Raw genomic sequence first — 26,120 nt, 5'->3', positions numbered from 1 at the left:
ACGTGGGGAAAAATGGAGACACAGACTGAAAGACAGACAGGGAGGTTCAAGTACGTGGGCTTAGTCCTAACTCACAGTAACACTCAAACTAAACAGTACTTCTGTTTCTCGATACAAACCTACGGAAGAGCGCCTGCCGCCGACGGACTACGAAGACACTTCAGCCGTATCGGTCTCAACCTCTCACCCCGAACCTCACTTTTTTGCGATTTCTTTTCCATTGCTTTTTTTGGGTTACTTTTGTCGCGTTTTCTTCCTAGTTTATGTCGCCATTTTCAAGAAGCTACTAGATTTGGGTGAAGCCACACTGGAGGAAATGTGCTCGGTTCAGGCGGGGGTTAAGAGGTTAACAGATTATTTCAACAAGGTCTTTGCATGTTTCTCAAAAAGATACCCTAATTCTAGAACAGTGGTGCCCAACTTCTGTGTGGCGCATATATATATATTTCATCAATACTCCCCCTAAGTGCCCCCTACCTCAAGACTTGACCAAAAGGTAAACAAAACACAGAAAACTTATCTTTGAGAATAGCATCACAAATTCTGTGGGGGTCGGGGCAGGGGTCTCGATATGATTTCAAAATGAAAGTCAAATCGCATACAATTTGTAAAACCCAATCCAATCCTAGCCCACTAACCTTTGACAGTGTGTTGTTGCCAGAAAGGTTTGGGAACCTCCTGTGCTATACAAAGACTCTGGACCCTGCTCTCCAAAGCGTGGTACGAACAGGCACATTACCCGATCAGAAAACGCATGATCCTTTCAATGTCAGCTTTGTATTGCCTTTACAGTGCTGTGAGGATGGTCCTAAACACACTTTTTAGGAGAGGCGGTTCTGGATCGCCAGACTAAATCATCTTTTTGATCAAATAAATGGCGGCACTTTGAGAAAAACATGTACAGATCTTGGAATAGAGACGATACAGCTGAAATGTATATATCCGTCTGGCAGCCACGCTCTTCCGTATAACTAACACCAACCAAAAGTGGACAGACCTGCCACCAGCCGTCACTCCACTGGAGCTCGTGTTTTTAATAGCATTCAGTTCTAAGCCTAATCTCTTTTCTCTGTCGCCCCAAAGTGGTCGTGGTAACAGCGGTCGGCATGAGTTCTTAGTGCAGATAAAAGTGGTGATTGCGGAGAAGTGGGCGGGGACAAGGAAGCGGATGGACCAATCACTGCCTCTGTGACCTGGTGCCTCGCCGTCTGCGGCCTCGGACCGATCGGTCGGACTTCAGCAGAGCCGTCTGCAACAAACACACAAACGCTTGGGTTACAGTAGGCGCCTGCTGCCCCCTGCTGACAGTGGAGGGTCGAGCACTTGGAAACAGAATGACCGCATGATGCTGATGTAATGAAGGTAAATTAAACACACATTTATCACTGACACGGGTCCGGTAACGACTGCATAAGCACTATGCTAATGAGACGATGATCATGTGTAATGAGCAGCTGCTTGGAGACGGTGAAATGTTCTGATTCTTATGAGCTGCGTGAGTCACTGATGTTCTCACCGTGGCCTTGGACTCATCCAGAGCAGTAGCAGCATCCAGGTCTCTGAAATCCTCCAACACGTTCTGAAGCCTGGCACAGACACAGACACAGGGTTAATCATGTCTGATGAGGTATAGCTTCGAAATGATCAAATGGAAGCAGCTTACAATTGTTTACGCTTCCTTCCTCGTCTGGCTTCACCCAAACCTCCCACTGCCTCCTTCAGGAATATGAGCACAAACATGACATCAGAACCAACAGGCCGGATGGGCGTCAGTCTTATCGGCTAACACATTAGTAGAAGTCATATTTATTACACATGTTGTATTGGACAAGTTCTAAATGAACCGAGTCTAGCGATAAAACCTGTCCAAAGAAGAGGAGTAATATTGAGGAGACCGGATGAGGCAGCTCTTACACTTGCATGTTGGTCCAACAGCATGGTCCCAGGCGTGTCCTCACTGCATGTGTCCCCAGGACTGAGGTACCCCACTGCGGGCAGCAGCCTCTGCCTCTCCCTGGTGTCCGTGTAGGGGCAGACCGCTGCGGGCCGGGTGCAGTCTGTTTGGGCCTCCTCCAGGTAGATAGGGGGCAGTGTTTTCCTGTGGCCGTCCTCTGTGGGTTTGGGCGTGCCCTGAGCGGGGGAGTGTGCGGCCGCCTCCAAGCTGAGGCGGGATAAGTCTGGGTTTCGGAGAGAGCAGGCCCTGCGCGGGCTGAGGGACACCGGGGCGCTGGCCTGAGGCAGAGGGGGTGTCGGGGGGGACAGTGTCTCCAGGGGAAAGGACACCGGAGGTAAGGCACAGAAGGGCGAGGAGCGGGCCCCTTCCTCCTGCTCTCTCGCACTGACCTGCAGGAAAGAGGTGTAGATGGTGTCCATGAAGGAGGTGTAGGGGTCGATCACAGGCTTGGGCCCCGCTGCTTTGTGTGGGACCGCAGGGGGTGGGGCCTGAGGAGTCTGGCCCTCAGGAGCTGTCTGATTGGCTGGAATGTCTTCCTGTAGGGCAGGGCTTTCTGTTTCCGTAGAGACGGGCTTCTCTTCTTCTGGAGAGGTGGCAATGCTCAGCTGAAGGAAAAACATGAAGCGTCAGACCCCCATAAACACTGTGTGTGTGTCACTCTGGAGGCCATGCACTCACCTGTAAGTTGTTCAGAAGGTTTATGGTTCCATCAGGGCCCTGCAGCAGAGGCATGCCCAGAGCAGAGGCCTGCACTGGGGGTAAGAGAATGGAGCCTGCTCCCAGTCCCAGCAGATTCTGGAGCCCTGTGATGTTGGACAGGTCTCCTACAAACAAAGACAAACATAGAAAAAGAAGATCAGACACAATGCTCTGAATATGATATATTATAAGCGTGAGCTCACCTAAAACGGCGTGGTTGAGTAAAGTGGGCAGCAGCTGCTGGAGCAGGGGGTTGTCTTTGCTCTGTAGAGATAGAGGGATGAGTGTGTCCACACCGTCCGCCTGTGTCTGAAGGCAGAGACAACACACACTTACTCCACATACACCCCACACAGGACACAACATTCCAAAGTATTTGCAAGAAATCCCAGCACAGGCCGGCCCATCTGCGGCATCAGCTGCAGCAAATGAGCGCACCTTTGCTGCAGGTTTGTGAGGCCACGGCATAAACAGGAAACTGTAGTAAACATTACACACAGAAAAAGGAGTTTGTTCGAACAAAAAGCCCAATAGAAGTGGGACACAAGCTTTACAATCTGCTGATGTAGCGAGGGATGTCAGATGTAACCGACGATTATAAAAGCTCACGGTGGGTTCATCGTCAGGCTCCACGGTGTGCCAAACGGTGTCACTCACCGGTAAAGGCCGTGTCCAGGGGTAAATCCAGCCAAAAACACATGGAGCAGTAGCAGGTTCAATAATCCCACGTGCATAATGGATATTTGCATAACGCTGACAAAGGAAGAGTCCCAAAAGAACCACGTGCAGCTGCATTTGTTATGTCGCGGTGAAAAAGAAAGTTAAAATGTGTGAGCGCATGGAAATCAGCTGATTCCTGCTCATTCATTTCTTTAGGAACTCCTTTGTGCTTCCAGTGAATCCATGAGACACAGACCAGAGGAATATCTTTTTAGAGAAAACATTCACACCACTTTTCTTCCATAAGGTATGATTTGCTGGTTATAAGAATATATTGCCTAGTTCAGTGTTTCCCAACCTTTTTGAGCTGAGGCTTTCACAACAGAAAAATCACAAGGCAACAGACAAAAATGTCACAAAAAGTATCAAGTCTCAAAATACAGTGATCATCTCATCAAAATCTATTTTGTGTGGAATCCTTCTGCGTAGGGGCACACCCCTCAGACCCCGAGAGTTAGCGGCATGTCGGCGCCATAAACTGCCCACTGCCTCCAGTCAATATCACCGTATACTGATTGCAACATCTTTACAACTGGTTTGTGAGATAAACATGAGGTGGATTTTTATAAAACAAGCAGCATTTTGCAGCTTATGATTCAGAGAGCGCTTTATGTTATGTTTATATTAGGTGTGGGCCAGATCAGGTGAAATGTCCACCCTGGTTGGGAAACACTGGCCTAGTTATTAAAAAAAGAAAGTTAACATAAGCATAAAGGAGAACCAGCTTGCAACTAAGACTGTAAAGATTTTCTTTTTGAAATTCAGTAATTGCGAATAATTGTTTCCTCAAAAATGTAGAATCGTGACATCCCACATAAAACAGACGCACCTGAATGCAAAACGGGGTCTATAGGACACTATGGGACACTATGGGACACTATGGGACACTATGGGACACTATGGGAAACTATGGGAAACTATGGGACACTATGGGACACTATGGGACACTATAGGACACTATGGGACACTATAGGACACTATAGGACACTATGGGACACTATGGGACACTATGGGACACTATAGGACACTATGGGACACTATGGGACACTATGGGACACTATAGGACACTATGGGACACTATGGGACACTATGGGACACTATAGGACACTATGGGACACTATGGGACACTATGGGACACTATGGGACACTACGGTTCGTCCATCACTGCAGCGGTGAATGAACAGTGGGCGCAGCCTGAGTTCCTATAGGTGTATTGAAAAGTGTGAGACGAGCAGGCAGAAGGCTAAAGGTTTGAGAGGTGAGAGGCTCTACGGGCGTGCAGGCGGGTCCTACCTGAGGCGGGGGTTGTTGGGTTTGTTGTGCGGGGCCTATCTGAGGGTTGGGAGGCGAGTGGAGCTCGGCGGAGCTCAGGGCGGCGGTGAGGAGTGCAGGGCTGAGAGGCAGGAAGGTGGTGGGGGGAGAAAGGAGCAGCTGGCCGTCTGATCCAGCTGAGAGGGGGAGCAGGCCTTGGGGCAGCTCCAGCAGGCCCGAGGGGTCCATGAGCCCTTGGGCTTTGTCCAGAGAGAGGCTGTCCAGAGGAGGCTGCTGGAGGGGCATCTCCAGGCTGACCTGCCCCAGCCCAGACAGAGGTAACAGAGAGGCCTGATGCTGTCCCAGCAGCAGCGAGGCCATGAGCAGCGCCTGGAGGCCGGCTTTGTCAGCCAGTCCTAAGTCCCCGTCCTGCCCCTGGATGGAGGTGGGGCTGGCTGCTGGTGGGATGGGGTTGATCAGACCCAAGAGGTTCAAGGGCAGTTCCCCCTGTGCAGTGCTCAGCAGGGGCAGCAGAGGGAACAGAGGGTTCATCTGTTTGTGCTGGTCCTGGTTGGGGCTGTCCTGAGGCTGGAGCAGTAACTGCTCATGCTGCTGCTCCGAAAGGCCAGGCAGGGTCTGTGGAGGGGTGTTTGTGGGCCACAAGCCTCCCAGGGGCAGAGACGCCAGGACAGTGGGGTCTAGAAGAGACGGCAGACTCCCACTGGAGAGGAGCTGGAGGAGCTGCTCCTGGTTCATGAAGGGGAAGGCTTCTGCCAGAGGTAACGGGCCCGACTCCCCCACCACAGAGGGGGTCTGAGGACTGCTCCCTGCCTGTGACGGGGCGGGCACAGGGGCAGGGCTGGTACTGTCTGTAGCCTTGGTCACTGGAGACTTTGGGTCCATGCAGACGGGCTCCTCTGCACCTGCAACACAAGGACTCATCAGTCTGCGACACTCACATGAACACATCTGGAAGAGCGGGTCCGTACCTGTGCAGTGGTTCTCCTGGGAAGACATGTGCGCAGTGAGAGGCGCGTCGCCCTGGGCCGCAGGAGCAGAGGAGGCTGCCAGCAGAGCCAGGACATGGGTGCTCAAGTCCAGGGGTTTGGGGGAGGTGCTGGGACACTGACTCATGTCTGACAGAGAGGAGCTGTTGGACTCCTGCAAAGGAGCCTGGGAAAAGGAGTGAGTGGATGTTGTCCTTGGGGAGGGGCTGCTGTGTGGAAGGGAAGTACATTTGGACTGCACTGGGGGAGACAGTCTAGCTTCAGGACTGAGCACTGGGTTAGTGTTGCTGGTGTGTTTTGTGTACGGGCAGGGGAAGGTGGCTTTGTTCATGCGTTTAGTGTCTCCACTGCCATCAGCGGACGCAGAAGCATTCTGTGCATTTTGGACGCTGAGCAGGTGGAGCAGAGCAGACAGAGGTTGTGTTGGAGGGTCCAGGGCCAGAGGAGAGCCCGTAGTGAAGTCCAGCGCCTCACTCTGGGCCTTAGTCCTGCACAGAGCTGCTGGACGTGGAGCAGGGAGCCGTGTCTGTCCGGGCAGCAGCTGCTTCTCTAAGGGGAGGCTGTGGTTGAGCGCCGCTGAGGTAGAGGAGCGAGGGGTGGTCAGGTTGATGGCAGTGTGAGCAGACTCTGCCGGGACCATCCTGGGCCCATTGAGGAGCTGCTGAGCTCCCCGCACCATGTTAAGGACTGTGGGAGATCTCCTCTGACGCTTCCTGTGAGAGGCGCCTCGCTCGGCGGCCGGGGGCAGCGGGCCCTGGGGCAGAGGGCCCTGGGATTGTGCCAGGGAGTGGGAGGGGTGAAGGAGAGAGGGGTGAGGCCCAGGACAGGCCGTGGATGGGGAGGGGGGAGGAGCGTGGCTGTGATGTAAAGTGCTGTTTGTTACCTTGGACTTGTGCTGCTGAGCCTCTTTGAAAACCTCCAGAGAAGAGTCCACACTCACAGAGGGGCTGCCCTGGGACACCTGATTCACCAGCTGGGCCTTGGCAGCCGCCGAGAGCAGGCTACTTGCCGGGAACGACGAGGGATGAGGCGATCTGTTCAGACTGTGGTGGTGCACAAACGGCACGTGTGAATTTGAGGGGCCAGTAGAGTTGAGTCCATAGCCGGCGGGGCACGGGACTCGAGCGTGTGGGGGCTTCTGGGACAGAGAGTCGTGGCTTTGGTTGTTCAGGAGGGTGGGGCTGATGGGGAAGGGGAACTGGTGGGGATTAGCACTGCCCGAGTGTTTGAACTGCTCCAAAATGTCTTCTAGTTTATACTTGTGGAGGTGTGGGCTGCTCTTGGGTGAGCCGCAGGGGAGCGGGGAGTGCGGGGAGGAAGAGGATGTGGACTTCCTTCTTCCCGTCGCCTCTCCGTGCTCGGGGAGGGAGGAAGGGGACGCGGAGGGATGCCTGGAGCGCTGCTGGGGGGACACACAGTTACGGGACGGGGGCGAGGACAGCGGCGTGTGGTGGCTTAGCGCTGCTCGAACCCCGGCTAACGCCATCGGAGACACGGGAGGAGGGGGCGGGGACAGCGGGCCGAAGCGAGGGGAGCCCGGGGTATCGGGCGTCTTGGGGGTCCTCTGCCCGGGACAGGAGCCGTGGGGGGTGGGGGTGCGCGGGGACCGGTAGCCTGGGAAAGACTGGTTGGAGACGGAGCAGGGCGGCAGAGGGTGGTGGTGGTGGTGGAGTCTTCTGTTGGAGTCCAGGGGATGGTGAGGGTTGTTGGGGCTGTGCAGGACAGGGGAGGAGCCGTTCTGGGGGTAGATGAAATGGCGTGGGGACTGGGGGCTGACGCAGGTGTTGTGGGCTCGTTGAGGGACCGGGTGCAGCTTGGGGTGGTCTTCTCCTCGCTCCCCGTGAGGCCTCTTTGGATGCCGGCTGTCCACGCCACGGTTAACCTCTGAAAAAGATAGAAATATATATTGCAGTATCCAATTGGCACTTTAAGACACTTTAAGACCCTGTTATCAAAACACCGGGCAGAGGGAAGAGCAAACGCGGCCGTACCTGGATGGTGGAGGTTGGAGAAGGGCAGCTGTGAGGCCTGCATGCTGCGACACAGAGCGGCCATGGCCACCACTTTCCTCCGATGGTTGCACAGCTTGGTCATGTCCTGCTCGGCTTTACCCACAGGCAGGCTGGACTGCTCCACCTTCACCCCCAAAGCAAAGCTGAAAACCTGAACAACATCCAACATGAAGGATTAGCTCCACACCTTATGGACAAAAGGCACAATTTAAATGCACAGCTTCGAAAGGTCTTGGCAAACAAACCTTGTGGATGACGAGTGGACACTCCAGGCCACATTTGCAGGTGCCATCGGTCAGCAGGTAGGTCTTCACCTCGTCCAGAGAGGACAGGGAAGTGCCACTGGGACTGTGGGAGACAGAGTTCATTACACTCAGGTCCTTTGTTTTCACATGCTGGAGAAATAAAATGATTCTGGAGCAGCTTCTTTTCGTCAGCCAAAGTGTACAAGAAAAGAGATTCAGCAGACTCAAAAGTCTTAAAAAATGTTTGGCTTGTTGGGCGGATGCAACACTCTTAAAAGTTCAGATATTTGTTGCATAATAATTTATATTTTCAAAACTTTTATTTTAAAACTTGCATGGATATTCAGTTTTTTTTATTATTATTAACCAAAACCACATCTTGTTGAAACACTTTCTAAAAAAAATTGGAAACAACCAACAGTCCTCAATAGAAATGGATTCACTAGAGCCTGGGACACACTCAAGGATTTTTAAATGTTCTGCAATTTAAAAGCACGACACAAAATAAAGCCACAGACTGAACGATTTGGATAAATACTGATAAGTGAGATCTCCAAACTGAGGGGTGAGCCGAGGCAGCCCTGGATCTATGCAGCAGCAGCGGCGCCGAGACTGTCAGACCCGCACCGCTCTGCTCTTATCCAGCACTGCCCTATCGGCGCTGGCCTGGACCAGTGACCAGAGCCTGGGCTGGGACCTCGGGGCGGCACAGAGTCGACTATAGACCGTCAGACTAGACCAAACCTCTAAGGGCTGTGTTTCACTCGTTTCAGTGAAACACAATTTCTCCAATGATAATTATTGAGCCTCACTTCCTTTAGCTGCTGCCAGTCAGGAGTGGCTTCAGGTGAATCATGTATGTTTACTCTGCATGACACTAATATGTAATAATTAAGTACCATGATGTTTGTTTTAGAAGCATCTACAGCTCAATTGCATGAAAAATAACACATATGCGATATACAAATATTAAAATCACAAATCGAATGGCAATATTTATCAGAAGAATCTAATTTAGTTTGTTTTCTCAAAATCGCCGCATGACATGAAGGCGAAGTGACTGCTCTGACCGCCCCAAAAGTATGTTAAGCTCTATTTTACCCTGGTGTTTGCTTCATCATAATTCCGATACAGACTAAATCTACATTGTCAGGACTATCAGAGCAATGTGTGTGGACGCGCATGAGCTGTGATGCGCCAGAGAAACTAGTGAGAAAGTGAGTGTGTGAACCATCCGCCCCTCACCTGACGTAGACCACGCGGCCGCCCTCAACCCGGCGCTGCCAGCCGATGGGGACGTATACGGCAGTGGTGTGGAGCCCATCCTGGTCCCCACTGACAGTCTCACCGCCTCCCATCATATCACAAACAAGGCCTTCGAGCACCTGGAAAACACACATTCATCTCCATTTGTACCATTTTATGTGAAAGGACTGTACAACACAATAGACACTAGCTTTTGTGCTGAATTAAAACCGATTATGACCTCAAACACTGGGTCAAATATACTATTTGGCGGTTACATGACACATGAAGTCAACAGGACATAACGGGACATATTTATCAAATCAAGTGAAGGTGAAACATGTGCAGGCTTCTGTTTCTAAAACCAAAAAACAGAGCCATGTCAGGTTGGCCCAAAGAAGCGAAAAGGATGGAAATCAAAATTGTGTCCAAACCGCTGTTGTGTGAACGAGGGAAGTGGAGGCCAATAGCTTTTAATATCCGTTTTACGTCCCTCTCTTTTCTGTGAACTTCATTTGTAGTTTCTGTGTTCCACATTATTTTACTGGATACTTTTGTACATCTTTGCTGTGTTTTTGTGGAGGTTCAGTGGATCTTTTACTGCAGCGCGTCTAGCCATGAAAGACCCAGCTTTTTTGGAAGAGTAAACAAACAGCTTATGAGCTTAAGACATTTGAGATCTCTTTCTTCTGAAACACTGAGGAGGCACCAAGAGCCGCCCACACCTGCAGCACAGTGGAGGCTTCACAACAAGCACTGCAGGAAACAATAGAGACAAACGAGGAGGTATCCAGGCAAGACTCACAGTTAAGCCACACATGCTTCTATTCCTTCAAGTGTTCTGGCTAATGTACGTTCTCTGTAGAATAAGACAGATTATATTCCTCTGCTGAGCTCTTTCCAGAAGATGGTGAAAGACTGTTTTGGCTCGGAGGGAGCTGCGCAGGAGGAAGAGGAAGGAGGAGGAGCTGACCAGTGCAGGACACCATGCTCTGAAACAGGGACAAAACCAGGAGGTGCTGCACTGTTTTAGAGGAGCACTGAAGGTAGTACTCCGGTTTACCATACTTCCAATAACATGCTGGTCAGGTTGGCCCGCGGCTCAGGACTAACCCAACACCTGAACGCAGTTGTGTTGTACAGTTGTACAATGACAAATAAAGGTAAATCGAGGTTAGCACAGGGACATGTTTGAAGAGATAGTCTCTAAGATAAAAAATTAAAAGTAATATTTGAAAGTAAACAATCAAACTCCCTCCCCTTCTGATTGGACCTGGTTTACAGGAAAGCTTGTCTCATTGGTCAAAGTGATTCTCCGTGGATTCTGATTAGTTGCTGAAATAATACTGCTCACTCAGTACTGCTCACACGTTTCAGACCTAGGGGTCACTTTAAATTGTCCATTAACATCCACTGTCCAACTCAAATAAAAGGCATATGTTGCCATGTCTGAGAGCAATTACACTCAAAATACAAAAAAAAGATGACAGTTTGAAATGCATTTAAATGCGTGTCTGATATGGAATTTCTAAATAATTTCTATTAGTGGTGCGTCTCAATTCAAAGCTTTAATCAAGTTAATTATGGCCTTTTCAATTAATGAATCACAATTAAGTATAATTTATTTAGCGAATGCATTTCTTTTTAAGATGTATATTTTACATCCTTTTTTGTATTTTCCTACATTTTAAGTTATTTTAAGCGTTGAAATGATCACACAGGCCTCACATCTCCAAACACGCTCACAGTTTGATTTATTTTAAGAAAAAAAAAGTTTATGTAGGCTTAAAGGCACACTGCGTAACATTTTAGATTGTACTGTTGCCAATACAAAACATGCTCCTAATGACCAGCTGGACCCAGAAAACACAATTTTTTTACACTATCAAAAAATGGATTTGGATGAGGACCGATTTAAATCTATATTCAGCTGCCTTTAGTCAATATCTCCATGGAGACCAGCTGGAGACGTCCCGGTCCCAGTAAAGTCACGTCTTATGAGAGCAGAGCCACGAAACACACGTTTGTTTGGTCACTCTTAAAAAGGCCCTGTACCTGATATTTTTCCTTATAGTTGAATTAAATAGTTTTTTTCTATCATTAAGGGAATTTTGAAAGCAGACATAAGCGAAAAGACACCGTACATTTCAGTAAGGTGCTTTTCAGGCTGACAAATAGTTATCCTGAAAAAGTGAACCTCAAAGACGTGACACTAATAATGTCATCCCTGAATGAATTGGGACGGTACAAATGTGTGAGGAAAGTTGGAAACGAGCTTAGACACAACTAACCATTCAAAATTTACAAACAATGAAGAACACCAAAGTTATCAAAATCAGGTATAGGGCCATTAAAGCAGTACTAAGTAACGTGTTTACCTTAATAAATCCTTTCCGTAGTCCCTGTGGGGGTAATACAAGTGTTTATGGGATGATTGGAGGGTCTTTCATCTCCCCCTGGTGTCTCTGGCCAGAAAACCATGTTTGCAACTTGACTGCTACCGGTCCGGAGAAAGCAATACACACTAATGAAATCGCGAAGAAGAAGCTAACATGCTAACGGGCAAAGCTAACTGCGGGCTGACGTCACTTTAAACAGTATTTACAGCAAAGTTTGAGTGAAAAAAAATATTAATTAATAAGTCAAAAAATCGTAAATTGCTACCACACCTGCAGTTGCGCTTATGGCCTCTAGGGGGAAGAGTTACTTAGTACTGCTTTAAGGTAATTTTCAACAATAAAAAAACACCTGTATTAAAATAAATGCTTGGATTTCATTCTACTTACTGGGTAGAATGTTACGTCTTGCAGGAAAAAGGGAACTGAAAAAGTGTCTGTGCCGCTTAAGTAAGTGATTCATTTCGACTCACGTTTTTAATCGTATCCTTATGTAATTGATTAATCGGAATGACTCGAAAAAAGTGCCATCCCTAATTTCTACATAATTTCATAATCTTCTAGTGAAAATGTGTACTCTCCTGAGAGGTTTAAAATAAATAAAGCTCACGGATTGCGTCGCTGTCATCCGCAGCAGTTCCTGGCTCCAGTGCAGGGGGGTTACTCAGCAAATTATAATGGTCTCCAGCTGATCTTATGCATGTGAATATTGTTAATATTGCTGTTATAAGAATAATAATAATGTCATCAGATGTGATCAGATCAATATTTGTAGTTTCCTCTAGTTCATGAGGCGTTCCCCTGTTGCCAAGCCAACAGCAGAAGCAGCTCCAAGAAAAATCTCATAGTCCCAACTTTAAGGACATTATGTGACCAAAAGTTCACAGATCATCCCACAATAACGCTTGTCAAGTTCGTAATCCTGACCTGGGTGCAGACTTTCAGTTGTGAAAAGACCCAATGTAATGTACAACCTCAAGTGTGTAAAAAAGAGTTGCCTCCAGCGCAGAGAAGCCACAGCATGCGTTCAAAATCTGATAAATAACACAGACATACCTTGTCATGTTTGGGAAGCCTGGTGCGTTCTGGCTATGGTATCCACTGTGTGTAGTACATGCTGGTGGGTCTGAAGCGCACTCTGCCAGTAAGCCAATGCCCAGATGTCGGGCACAAAAAAAAAAAAAAAAGCTCAAGTCGGAAAATGTCTCCGGTGGGTTTATTTATTCATTCCCATCTGATCCGGAGCGCACATGAAGACGGAACGCCTGCAAGCAGAGGTGGAGGTGGATTATGTAATCTGACAAGGAGACGTGCCATCAACAACTATTTCACTTCATCCCATGAAAACAATTAAACACGGACATTTGACCTGTTTCTAGCACGTGGAATAAACGAGTCTTTGCTGATATGAAGCAACTTGAAAATATGCGCTTGTTACTTTTAAGTGGGTGGGTGTGTTTGGAAAAGGCCCGTCGCGGTTCAGCGTGTTTACGTTAGCTACAAACCCCGCACCAACATGCAGCACTAAAGCTACAAACTGGACACAAGCGACATCGAAACTACCTGAAACTGGTTCCCTCCATGTCGTCGTAGAGAATGCATTCATCGGGGATATGACAGATTTTATCCCGTTTTCAGAATTTACCACTGGCTACTTGCTATGCTACATGCTAAGCTAACAGCTAAGTCATAGCGTTACTTTGTGCTGCGTTGTCGTGACAGCTGTCAGGAGCGCTACACAGCCCACACCGAGGCAAACGTCTCAGCAGAGTTAAATTAAGATGAGAATGGACATTAAATACATAGAGTATTATTTTCATAAGGCTCTGCAGCAACACAAGCCAACCAGCCATATGCGGGTATATTTTTGTTTATTAAAAGAAAATACCCCATTCAGTCAAACTAGCCACTTTTGTCCAGCTGAGTTTTCATGCACAAAAAATCTCAACGTTTGTGTAAGGCCTGAAGTTCTGCACAAAAAATAAGCAAAATACAAAATGTTTTTATAATATGACAACTGTTAAATGTCCATATTAACATATTCTTCCTCCTCTTGGGTTTGTGCGCAGGCCTTCTGACATCATGTAACATAACAGATTAAAGATCACTATATGAGGAATTAGACGAACACACTACTCAACTAATTTATTTGTAAAGTAAAAGAAAAAGAAGGGGGCTGCACTTGACAAAAATACAAGCCGCAGTGTACAACAAGGAAGGAAAGCCAACAAAGGTCAAACAAAAGAAGAAAACTTGGTACAATTAGAGTTATCGTGCACATTAGCGGGACGTTTCTGTCAGCCGCATCCAAGCTTTCTGCGAACTTTTGGGAGTCGCGGGAGAATTTAGCAGACGGGCTAACGTTTTACAATAACAACGCTGTTTTCAGCAGGGAAACCCAGCGATCGAGGAAACCAGCAGTCCCCTGGGTTCTACGGCGTTAACGCATCATGCAAAACCTGACCAGTTCACACGCAAAAAAAACAACAACAAAGGGCAATAACGCTTGATTTTACTGCGCCTCTCCATGCTAAGGCTAAGCTAGCAGGGCAAAGTGGGGCTCAAATTTACTTGGTCCGTGAGTGTCCCAAACAAGGCTCCAGGATGCTCCAAGCGCACAGTAATCCCAGTGTTTCTTTGGTCCCTGTCCTTGTAAACTGTCTTGCATTGATAAGAATCCTCGCACCATAACAATGCAGACAAAAGTACTCCCAAATTCACAGTTGTTCAGTGTTTTTTTTTTTTTTTGCTTTACGGATTCCGAGCAAAAAATATGGAGTTTTGAAGCGCGCATGCGCAGCTAGTGTACACACTAGAGTGGGACACGGGCAGCGCCACCGTGACAAATGCGCCGCCATCTTGGAGCGGTGGAAACCGCAATTACCGAACTATGATAAATTATTATAACCTAAAGACGAAGCAAACTTTTATGAGAATATGAATCAGACATTGAGATCCAGTGTTAAATTGAACATTCCATGATGAGGGAAGGCGAGCCCCCTTAGTCAAGACTAAGGAGAACATGTTCAAAAACCTACCGCTACACGAATGTTGCCTAAAATGCAGTATTTTTGCCTGTCTATATAGAGACATGTACTGATAATTATTGACCTAATTAGAAAAAAAAAGACATTTATATTTAGGATCTCCAAGTTTAAATTAACTGGAGTTGATTTTTCCCCCAAAAATTATTATATTATATATATTATCTATTTGTTTTTTATTTTTTTAGTAAAATAATCAAACAAACACTGTAAATAAAAAAAGAAAGCATGTCACTAATGCGGAGTGCGGCGATATTACACTTTCAATACACACAATTGATTTTGCGTTGTGTCAATCATGTGTGGTGATAGGCTAATATTGCTGTCCTCTGCATTGGCAACATGCTTTTTTTTTTTTTTTTTTAACTGATATGTCAAATCAAACAAACATAAAGAAAAATAAAATACAGAAAAGGGCATGTTTTTTCCCCGACTCTCTATGCTTCTGAGTGGACCTGACAGTCAAAACATGGCCACCGGACTGGATGTCAGTTTAAGACCACTCTACAGTTACACTCCTCCTCACTGGCTGGGATGGCTGGGACGCTGTACCCGACATGCACCGGGACCTTTGTGGTGGGTGAGCTCCAGTCCAGACAGACAGCTCAGAAAACATAAATATCAGAGATGTGCAACTATTCCAGGTGTCAATGAAAATACATGAAATAATAGTAGGCTTGTAAAGGAGCCATGGTTTAGCAACTTTGATCTGACACAGACTCTAAATAGAATTTTCATCATTATAAAATAATTTTAAAAAAGCAATAATGACATACATAACACCCCCCATTTCTGTCACAGCACTGAAATGTTGTAGTTTAAAAGGAATATTCTCGCTTATTTATGTGCCTACAATTTCACAGTCATCAATATCATCAATATCATCAATAAATGAGCATGAAATTCAAAAGTTAAGTCGATAACCTTCCTTTGTCTACATTGTATGACAGAACATATGCATATACTGTACTGTACTGTATTTCCATTAGGTCAAAGTCAAACCCTGTGTCTGTGCATGGACCTAAACTGTACATGCCGCTCTGGTTTCCCCCCCGTCATCCCTGTCACCCGGTGGGCCCAGCTGTCGCCAGCACTCACTCCGACACTCCCGGGATCTGTCCGACAAGCTTTTACTAACCTGGAGTTTAAGAAAATACACACATACAAACTCAGCCCAATTCATATCAGGACTGAGGATCATCAGAGAAGGACATACAGCCACTATTCGGACCCTAAAGTTGTAAATAATAGATTTTTTTAAAAGACTTTTTTGTTATTGAAGAACGCTTTTTTGTTTTGTTTTTTCCTTGATTGGAGGGACATTTGTAACAGGTGAAGATCGCAGTCACGGGAAGAGGCTCATTTGGTCAAATTCCTGTGTACAGTTTGAACAGGTAAGAACACTCAAGATACATATTACAAAGCTGATAACCGTAAAGTTGCGTATATCAGACAGTGTGTATAGATACAAAAGGATTGGCACCATTATTTGTGTGACTTGTTAAAATGAGTGTTATGTTAGTTATAGATTGGGTTTTGGATTCTCTAAATAACAAATCTTTCCACGACTTCAGCATGACTTGGCACATAATCTGCAGTTTCCCCGTACAATGCAACGCACCACAGCGATGAAATACTATCGAATTTTAGATGTAAGAGAATTTTTTTTTTTTTTACGCTATTGGTATTTTGGAGTATCCTGTTGTTTAAGCTCTTCAGCACCAGTTAGTGCGAAGGTCGAAAGGCCTAATTTAGCCGGGATGAGATTGGATTTCAAAGCCCGAGAATAGGCCCAGGCCAGTGGACGAATGTGTGTGACCGAGAGTGGGTTAGGAGGCCGGAACACTTCAATGTTGTAAACACGAGAGTTGACACCATTCATTCTATAAACTACCGGGGTTCCAGGCTATTAAATCTGTTTTGTGCTATACAAATAAGGTTGACATTAACATTGACAAACCAAATTTGAATTGTAAAGTAGTTCTAGTTCACGAGGGGAAAAAAAGAAAGCACTTTTAACATCTGAAACCAACAAAAACATTACAGCAGAGTGTAGAGTTCCCTGCCACTGCTTCTGGAAATACAAATCCTTACATACATCTTTGTCAAGAATTGGGATTTTGGAAACACATGGTTAGCAATGACTTAGACCAGTGGTTCCCAACCTTTTTAGTCCCATGTACCCCTTGAGGTATTCATTTATACTCCGGGTACGCCTTAACTCGAGGATCCTGCCAACATTTTAACAAAGTGAGCAACTGAACACAGATTATTCAGTATTTAGAGAGTGTTCTGTTGAAAATATAGTACTCTCAAAGTCATAACGTCTTACTGAAAAAACATCATTAAAACTAACATTTCTTCACAAGTAATATTGAAATTCTATTCATTTTTTTTTTTTTTTTTAAATCTGAGGCAATTCCAAGTGCCCCCCGGGGTCCCCGTACCCCTGGTTGAGGAACAACCAACACACTTAATAAAAATAAATAAATAAATCAGGTACAGGGCCTTTGAATATTCGGTGGAGGTTTATCAGCTGTAACCTAATCCGCTCTAATCTAATTTATATGCACAGTTGGGGGAAAATGGCTAAATGTAGAACTTGTCTTTGTCTTTAATTTTATGTGTGATTTTATTCATGTTTTCTGTAAAGCGTCTTTGAGTGTCTTGAAAAGCGCTATACAAATAAAATGTATTATTATTATTATTATTATTATTATTATTATTATTATGTGATTCGAGGTTTTAATGCTTTTAACAATATGACTTATTTTGATGAATAACATCTGTTGTGAGTAAAAATGATCATTTTATTTCAGTGAAGCAGCAATTTAATGAAGAAAGGTTAGCTATACATTTAAAAAAAATTTAAGCTGCTGACAGGACGTAGATAAAGGTAGCAGTTTGACTCTTTTCCCATTGACATAATATGGTTGGCACGGCAACAGTTTTAAATTGTTTGCCTCTATCTATGTCACTTCCTGTCAGTGTCCAATGAGGAAGTGAAACTATAAACGTCACAAAAAATGTCAAACTAAAGAGAACTGGGTACAGTTTTACGTTTACAATATACAGTAATTGTGTGTGATGTGTCATATGCACTTTAAAGGGGAAGCTTTCTGGGTGTACACCAGTGCTTAATTTGATCCCCCCACCTTTCAGTTTTTCAGGAAAAAGGATCCGGGAATTGATATAGTGGTGTTTAATGAGAGTGTTCCGGCAAATGTTTTGGCCTGTTTCCTGAATCCATCACATCAGTCCAAAAGTGCTCCTGAAACTACTAATGTACAAATTAAGCACTGGTGTACACCCTGTGAACACTAATACCCCCAGAAGGGCTAAATGAAGATGTGAACCCAAGACCAGTTTTGTAACGTTGACTTAGAATGCTGGAGACCTCATTTTCATATTTATAAGACATTGGACTTAAATGTTTCACACCTTTTATGCCTTTCATGCTACTCCCACATTCTGATGAGAATATTATAAGTGCAAAATTTGTATTTGTATCTGAAACCTTTGAGATAACAATTCTTTCATTTTGCACACTAAATTATTATCATATATTATTATTATCATGTCAAATCTCTTATAGGTGCGTCTGCATTTGACCTCCATCCAACTATGGACGGGTAAGTAACCATTTCCCCTCAGCCCCATTCAAAACGGCCAGTATTCTCACTAAGTAATCCAATGTTCATAAATACAAAGGCTAAATGCCCTGCTTCAAACCCGAAGGTCAAGTCGAAGCCCTTGGCAAAAGCCCTGATGGTGTGTCCATTGTGTCCCACAGGGAGGATGACAAGCACTCGTTAGACATCCATGACAACCCTCCTCAGCCTGATAACTTTGTGAAGGAGGATGGAGGGGAGACGGTGAGTGACATAAGCAGCAGACCCCCGTCTTTCTTTATCTCCCTGTGAGGCGGGAGCATGCCAACGTGAGGCCTGACAGATCTTTTATACCCAAAAGAATATATTAACATAAAGAGTGGGGGCATAGTTCTTTTATTTTAGTCAGTAACAATGACAACACAATCGTGGGGTTGACATATAGGGCCCGATCTTCCGCCTGGCGCAAGGACAGCATTGGTCGAGGTGAGGCTGAGATCTTGCGCAAACACGTTGCGTTAGTCCTGAGCCGCTGCAACTGAGAAAACCGCCACTGTGGGCCAACCTTACCAGCATGTTTTACCAGCATGACGTTCGGGAAACCGTAGCACCTGGAGGAAACCTGGCTGACTGCCTTGGTGCTCCTCTGATCCTCTGAAACGGTGCAGCAGCATCTCCTGGGTTTGTCCCCGTTTTACAGGGTGGTGTCCTGCACTGGTCAGCTCCTCATTTGTCACTTTTTTTGTTTCCTGTAGCTGAAAGTGTCTCGGCGGAGGCAGTGCTTACTTCAACGAGTGCTTGCTGCATTCCCTTCGATCAGTCTCCTCTAGACTGCACTCACACTTGTCCATCCGAACCGGGCCAAAGTGCGGAACACCCTTTCAGCGTGGTGTGCGACAATCAAACCGTGCTGAGGTCCGGCTCGGTTCTGGACCTTCAAACTTGAGTGCCTCCAAGAATCCTGCAAGTGTTGCGTGTTCCAATACACAGCAACTTCCTTGCACCCAAAGTGTCACTTTCCGATATTAAATCCTTTTTCTTGGTAAAATTTGCGCACACAAAGTGGTGTCCATGGCCCCCGCTGGTTCAGACTGGAGCAGAGCCGTCTCTCTCCTCACCCGCCTGGTCTCAGGTCTGACTTTACTTGGAGCAGCTTGTGCTCATTCTGCTCTGTGTCAGTCACATTTCTACGACCCTGATTTAGTAATAGCTTTTGTCTGACAGATACATGCTGAGTGTGAGTTTAGATCGCTTTTCCCCCTTGTGATTCGGAGCGTGTTAAGAGCTTTCTTTCAACGTACATTTTTAGGCATTTCATAATGCTATTGAACCGGTGTCCGAAGCAGCGATGAATGATAAACCGAGTGACATTTCTTCTGTCGTCGTAGCCTATATAAAGGATGTGTTTTAAAGAAACAGGCCACCGTTTTTCCATTCTGTGACATGTTCTTACCTGAGCTTAGACAAGTTATTACGCACCTGTCTGGTCTTTGTGCGAGCGCTCAGTCACGCAAAACGCCCAAAGATGTTGCTAGCATTTGGCCTCTCCCAATGTATTCCTATAGCTCCAAACGGGGGTGAAGTTAGAAGTGACCACGCTCTTCCACAGGCACGCACAAAGAGGTGTCAACTCGTTTAAGCTCAGGTAAGAACATATCTCAGTATGCAAAAATGGTGGCCTATTCCTTTAATACGATCATTGGGTCTCCAATGTGGCACCAAACACACAATCTAGGCTTACTCTGTGACACTCATCCCTCAGGTGCCAGGTTTCCAACATCAAGTCATGTCAAACCGGGGAGATTTACTCAGCAAAATCCTGAACTAACCTGCGACACGCGCTTTGACTTCTCACCTGCTTGTACATTGTTTAGGTGTACTTCATTTACGATGAGGAGGTGGAGGTGGAGGAGAAGGAGCCGGAACCTCCCCCTCCCGTGGTCAGGATCAACGACAAACCGCACAAGTTCAAAGACCACTACTGCAAGAAGCCCAAGTTCTGCGACGTCTGCGCCCGCATGATCGTCTGTGAGCCACTGTCACGCATGTTGTTATTATCACAGAGAATCCGTGCATTTGATAAAAGCATCCCTCTGCGCAGTGAATAACAAGTTTGCGCTGAGGTGTAAAAACTGCAAGACCAACATCCACCACTCGTGCCAGTCCTACGTGGAGTTCCAGAAGTGTTTTGGCAAAATCGTGAGTCAGCGGTCTGTTTTTGTCCTCCTGAAAAGTCCCTGAAACTAAATCCATGTTGGTTCCGCAGCCGCCTGGATTCAGAAGGGCCTACAGCTCTCCTCTGTACAGCAGCGACAGCCCAGATCCCAGTGAGTGCGTCCAGGCGGACGTTTAGAGCTACATGTTGTTACTTGGTACATCCTTTTTAATCCGGGCGTTCTGCTTTCCCAAAATTTCATCCGATAGGCGGTGGAGCGACTGAATTTTGCGTTGCATTATGGGTGTCATTCGACTTCGCAACTTCTGGTTCTGTCGGCTGTAGCGTTTTCGTTCGTTCTCCTTGCCCGGCTCAGAACCTCGAAAGCCGGGCGGGATAGCCAACCGCTGCCCCCGGTGTCTGTAAGCGGTCACTGGGAGACTTTAGTAAAAAATAAGCACTGACAGCCTCTCATTATCTCCCTGCCCAACACAACTTCGTCTGTGTTTTCATCGTGAGAACATCCAGCCATGTCAATCAATAAGTTCGTAGCCGAGCTGTGAACCGCTCGCCCGGAGCTAACTAGCTGCTTAGCAAGTATTATGCACGGTGAAAACAAGAATTATGCAATAATAACGTCAATACAGCCGATAACTATATAAAGCAGCCTTTGAGATGTTCACACACTGAGCCGGGCTTGACATATTTGTGTTTTTTTGCAGACTTTTCATCAACAATGAGCTGTAGGCGATTGTAACAAGCTAACGGGGCTAACCTGGAATAACCATTGTCCACTGGCACAAATAATCTTCCTTTATTCGGACATATGGGCTGGATGTGCTTAAATACTGGGGAGATAGACCATGGGTATAGCTGTAGTTAAAGATCCATAGGACATGGCAGTAGCAAAGCCCCAAAAGACAAGAGCTCCTTCCGCTTCAGGACCCATTCAAAATCATTGCCCCTGACGTCTCAATCAATCAATGGTCACAAAATGGTCCATCGTGTTTGTTAGAGGATAACATTAAATCGCTATTTATCATACTGGGTCAGGCTGTACAGTCGTACTATGTCTGTCATAGATAGATACAGAAGGCATCTCGTCATAGAAGGGGGCGTGGCTTCGCCGAGGGGGAAAATAGAATCTTTAGAGAAACACAATTTTTCACTCTTTTTAACCATTTTCTGGTGGAATATGAACTTATTTATCACATAAATAAAGTCAGGTGTAAATCGGGCCCATGTGGATATTTTCTCACAGCACATTGTTCAGTAGAAGTGAAAAAAAATGGCAGTTGTAGCTCGCGCTAGCTAACCGTTAGCATTAGCCCGATGCTAACATGTAGCATCAAGTTAGAATTCTCCGTTTTTATGTATTTATGGGCTGTTGAACCACTTTGCTCCTCCCCATGTCTTTGTTTCTTTCTTTAGTAGAAAACTATATTTAGACTATATTAGATTATTTATTTATTATTTATTTAGACTATAAAACTATATTTTAGACCTGAATGGTAGGACTAGCGCAATGTCTCGAGTTCATGTCTCCGGGTCCCGCACCCACGGTAAATAAACTTCTCCTGCATAAGACATCCAGACTGCTGCCTGTTTTTCACCACAGCGCCGCTCAGTGGATGAAATTTTGGGAGAGCAGAACACCCGAATAGTGACGTCTCACCGTACTAAATAAATACATTTAAACCACCCTCTTGGAAAAAAGAAAGAATAATAATCTTCAACATGAATCTAAAATTATCTAAAATTTGATTGACTGTTCAGACCTACTTGAGAGGTTTTATTGGAAATATTTCTAGTTACACTTTTGTAATGTTCCCTTCACTATATAATTTTTTTTTTTCCAACTAACTTTCTGCCTTTTGACAGACAACACAAACAGGAACGACCCGGTATTCGACACGCTGAGAGTCGGGGTTGTCATGGCCAACAAGGAGCGCAAGAAGGGAGATAACGACAAGAAAAATGTCAGAAAAAGTTCAACTAAGTTCCAAAAGTTCACCCGTGTAAACAATGAAATGAAATGACTCTGATTTCTTCTAAAGATCATGATGATGGAAGAGGAGGAGGAAGAGAACCTGCAGCCTAAAGAGAACGAAGAAGGAGGAGAGGGTGAGGAGTGCTTTGTTCAAATATTGTTTTTTTTATTTAAAGAACTTTCAATGGCAGCTTAGAAGTGGAGACACTTGTATGAAACTAAAGCCTCGCGTATGGATAATTTGTGTTTGATTTGTAGGAAAGCCTGACGACAAAAAGGACAAAGGAGGAGACAAAGCAGATGATAAGGTCAGAAAATAGAGGTTTTATTTAGGAACATAACAATACTGGTAGATCCACAATATCGATGTCCACCAATTATGAAGTCCATCCAAAAACAGCTGTTCGTCCAGCTATTTCTTAGAATCTCCCACATTTGACACTCACAATGAAAAAAAAAAGCAGAGAACTACATAGATCAGCATCACTTCCTCTGTTGCTGTGCATTTATAATATTGTAATTTTAGTACCAAGAGGTGAATAATCTGATCATACTTTCTTTGCTTTCTGCACATCATTCAATAGGAGCTGCTTAACAATTCAATAAATGTTTTGTGAACAGGCCAAGACTTTCTCCCTGACCCACTATTACCTGGCTCTGTATCGCTTTAAGGCCATCGAGAAAGACGACCTCGACTTTCAGTGAGTTTAGGCTGTTTTCTTTGTCTGTTTTTATTTTTTATTTTCTAAAACTCTCTAATTATTGTTTTAGCCCTGGAGACCGGATCACCGTGCTGGACGACTCCAATGAAGAGTGGTGGAGGGTGAGTGAAAGTATAAGCAGGAACTAGGGCTGTAACAACATTAATGTCATATGATGATGTTCAAAGTCTAACAATATTATAATAATATGACATTTTACAAGAATCTGGGTCAAAATCTTGCTGCTAGGACAATTAGCAAGCAGGCTAGTCCGGGGGACTTTTCAGAGTCTGTTATTGTGCTCGATGTAATTTTCCTATAGCTGTTAGCATTAGCCACCACACAATCAATCAGCTTAACCCTGACCCTGCCCTGGCCACTAACCTTTAAGCTGGGGTACCTGACTTTTTGCTGTTGTAGAGTACACGCTGTAAACAAGGCAAAACACAGGCATTGTTGCATTGTCTTCACCTAAAGTGTTATTAAGCAATAGATGATTGAAGTAAAACCTAAATTAGGGAAGTTTATTTTGGGGTGATGCCCCCTGCTCAATTTTGCCACAGCTCAAAGCTGTACACTGTGCATATAGTTAAATTCTGTGAACAATTCGGATACACAGGAGGGATTGTGAGAGCTAGAAACAAGTATGGGCCAAAACAAAAACTGTTAGTTAATAGGAATTAATAGGAAAAATCAGGTACCTCAGCTTTAAAGATAGTAGGTTGGTGTATAATCTCAATACATTGATCTTAATGTATCGATGGGGGAGCATAGTACCGGGGAACATAGGACTGACCCCCAAATTATGAACAATCCAGATGTTTTCAGCTGTTGTCAACCTATTGACCACACTTGGATGAGGTCAAAGCCTTGTTAGAAATCATTAAGAGATTTTTACTTAAGATATAAATGAACAAAATTTAAGTGTTTATCTCTGAGCTAAACGCCAACTCAAAGTTTTTCCATTTTGTGTCCAGTAAAACGGCCAGTAAACGTAATTTCATAACATGATGATGATAAAGAACCCATATAAGTTGTATAAAGGCCATGTAAAGAACAAAGCATACCATATGTTAGTGCTTCTCCATTTGTCCGGGAGCCTTTGGCTAACAAAATGTTTTGCTTGCTGGATTTGACTTCAACTTGAGCAAATATTTTTCCTATAACTTTACCCACCTCTGTTTAATCTATCACATATGTTCTCAGGGTAAAATGGGGGACAAGACTGGATACTTCCCAACAAACTACCTGATCAAAGTCAAGGCCTCGGAGAGAGTATACAAAGTGACGCGCTCCTTTGTGGGAAACAGAGAGATGGGCCAGATCACACTCAAGAAAGACCAGGTAAGAAACGTGTTAAAGGGGAAATGTTTTGAGCAGGTGTCTGATGATGCACCTTTCTTCAGATCGTGGTGAAGAAAGGCGATGAAAAGGGCGGTTACCTGAAGGTCAGCACCGGGCGGAAGCTGGGATACTTCCCGGCTGATCTGCTGCAGGAGATCACTGTCACATAAGAATCAGCTAAACTAATACAAGTGTACACTAAGGAGTCTACTACAGCTGTGGTTCACTGCCTTTGTGCCCTTTCAACCCTCCCACCGGTTCCCCCATCCCTATAGGCTCAGTGCACAAAACATGATGCTAACTTCCTAGCATAACGACTGTTTCCGGTCCCTGTTTATTCCTATGAAAGTTAGCCATGTCTTGTTGAATTAAATACATGTTTGGACTGTACATGGCAGAAAACTGTCTACTTTACACAAGATGTAATACTTTAAGAGAGGAGACTTCGGTGTTTAGAAATAAACTTGTTTTAGCCATGAAGCTAAAGGCTAGCACTAATTTGATCTGAACTATTTTTTATGACTCACACTCGGCCTGACGTTTTTGTAAGTATTATTCCGTTTTTTTGTGTACGTGTGTCAACAGGAAGTTGGCCAAAAACATTCTGTGCGCAAAACCTCGACCTCCAGTGGTCATTATACTACCCAAAGGAAAATGCACCTGTACGCTAAATTCTGAATGCATTTTCTGGAGATAAATATTGCACTTACCTACTTGCTGCTAATTATTAACAAAGTAACAATAAAGAGATTAAACTTGAGAGTTCAGTGACTTGGCCATCAAGTTCTATAGGACCCAGCCCCTCATCTGAAATAATAATAAAAATAAAATAAGGGTTTCACCATATTCTACTGTCTGAAAACAGTTTACAGTTGTGCAATAAAATACAATGAAAAAAAATAAACACCATGATTATTTTTTATCAAGTGGTGATGCTTGAACTGATGATATCTTATTCTGTTCATAATTCAAACTACAAACAAAATGCATTTAAATGTCGTCTCTTTAATGGACAGAATGTAGGAGGAATTGTTTTTAAAATGTCATAAATGTAAAAAAAAACACATATCTTATAAAAAGTAAAAGTTGTTTGTATTGCAGTGACATTTATTATTTTGGTTCTTAAAGGAACAGGCCATCGTTTTTCCATACTGAGACATGTTCTTACCTGAACTTAGACGAGATGATACGTACTGTCTGGTATTTGTGCGTGCCCTCAGTCACGCACAAAGACCAAAGATGTAGTTAGCATTTGGCCCCTCCCAGTATATTCCTATAGCTCCAAACGGGGGTGAAGTTAGAAGCGACCAAGCTCTTCCACAGGCACAAAGACCAGACAGGTACGTATCAACTCATCTAAGCTCAGGTAAGAACATCTCAGTATAGAAGAACAGTGGCCTGTTCCTTTAAGTTCAAACCCACTGATAACATGAAGTGAGAAAGTCTATGCGCCCTGTGCTTTGGGTTGCCAGATCCTATGGCTTTAACCTGTGTGCAGTAAACTTAAATATGACCAGTAAAGGCAAGCAGGATTATCCTTGTGAAATGCCTTTTTAAACAGTAAGTGTGTCTGCCCCAACCACCATCATTCATTTACGCACACACATCATTCATCCTGGCCTATTGTACATGTTTTTAGTGGACCTTATTACTCGAAATGAGTAGTAAACATTTCCTGCTGATCACAATACTGAATGTTGGCCGCTAGGTGGGGCTGTTGCGCAGTGCACACCGTGTTGAGTATAC

The 26,120-nt window shown here is 45.0% G+C and overlaps 2 protein-coding genes across 2 annotated transcripts; one reads left to right on the top strand and one right to left on the bottom strand.

Annotated features, from left to right (window-relative positions):
- Positions 1-854: 854 nt before the first annotated feature.
- Positions 855-14,279, bottom strand: mbd6 (methyl-CpG binding domain protein 6). Its single transcript, XM_079557984.1, has 13 exons — positions 14,101-14,279; positions 12,586-12,794; positions 9,134-9,273; positions 7,889-7,991; positions 7,623-7,794; positions 5,614-7,515; positions 4,667-5,547; positions 2,857-2,962; positions 2,633-2,778; positions 1,915-2,559; positions 1,664-1,716; positions 1,517-1,586; positions 855-1,249 (listed from the first exon to the last, which is right to left on the bottom strand). The coding sequence occupies exons 3-13, from the start codon at positions 9,247-9,249 to the stop codon at positions 1,178-1,180; spliced, it is 4,266 nt and encodes a 1,421-aa protein (XP_079414110.1). The 5' UTR covers positions 9,250-9,273; positions 12,586-12,794; positions 14,101-14,279; the 3' UTR covers positions 855-1,177.
- A 1,623-nt stretch (positions 14,280-15,902) lies between these two features.
- On the top strand, positions 15,903-24,768 carry LOC306964152 (SH3 and cysteine-rich domain-containing protein 3-like). Its single transcript, XM_079558072.1, has 13 exons — positions 15,903-15,967; positions 18,169-18,205; positions 18,367-18,448; positions 20,059-20,212; positions 20,286-20,383; positions 20,451-20,511; positions 22,221-22,318; positions 22,397-22,463; positions 22,588-22,637; positions 22,951-23,030; positions 23,101-23,152; positions 24,237-24,374; positions 24,437-24,768. The coding sequence occupies exons 2-13, from the start codon at positions 18,198-18,200 to the stop codon at positions 24,542-24,544; spliced, it is 996 nt and encodes a 331-aa protein (XP_079414198.1). The 5' UTR covers positions 15,903-15,967; positions 18,169-18,197; the 3' UTR covers positions 24,545-24,768.
- The last annotated feature ends 1,352 nt before the right edge of the window (positions 24,769-26,120 follow it).

This window comes from Gobius niger (genome assembly GCF_951799975.1).
Source record: "Gobius niger genome assembly, chromosome: 6".
Lineage (NCBI taxonomy): Eukaryota > Metazoa > Chordata > Actinopteri > Gobiiformes > Gobiidae > Gobius > Gobius niger.
The sequence above is the reverse complement of the archived record's forward strand: the minus strand, read 5'-3'. Positions and strand labels throughout refer to the sequence as shown.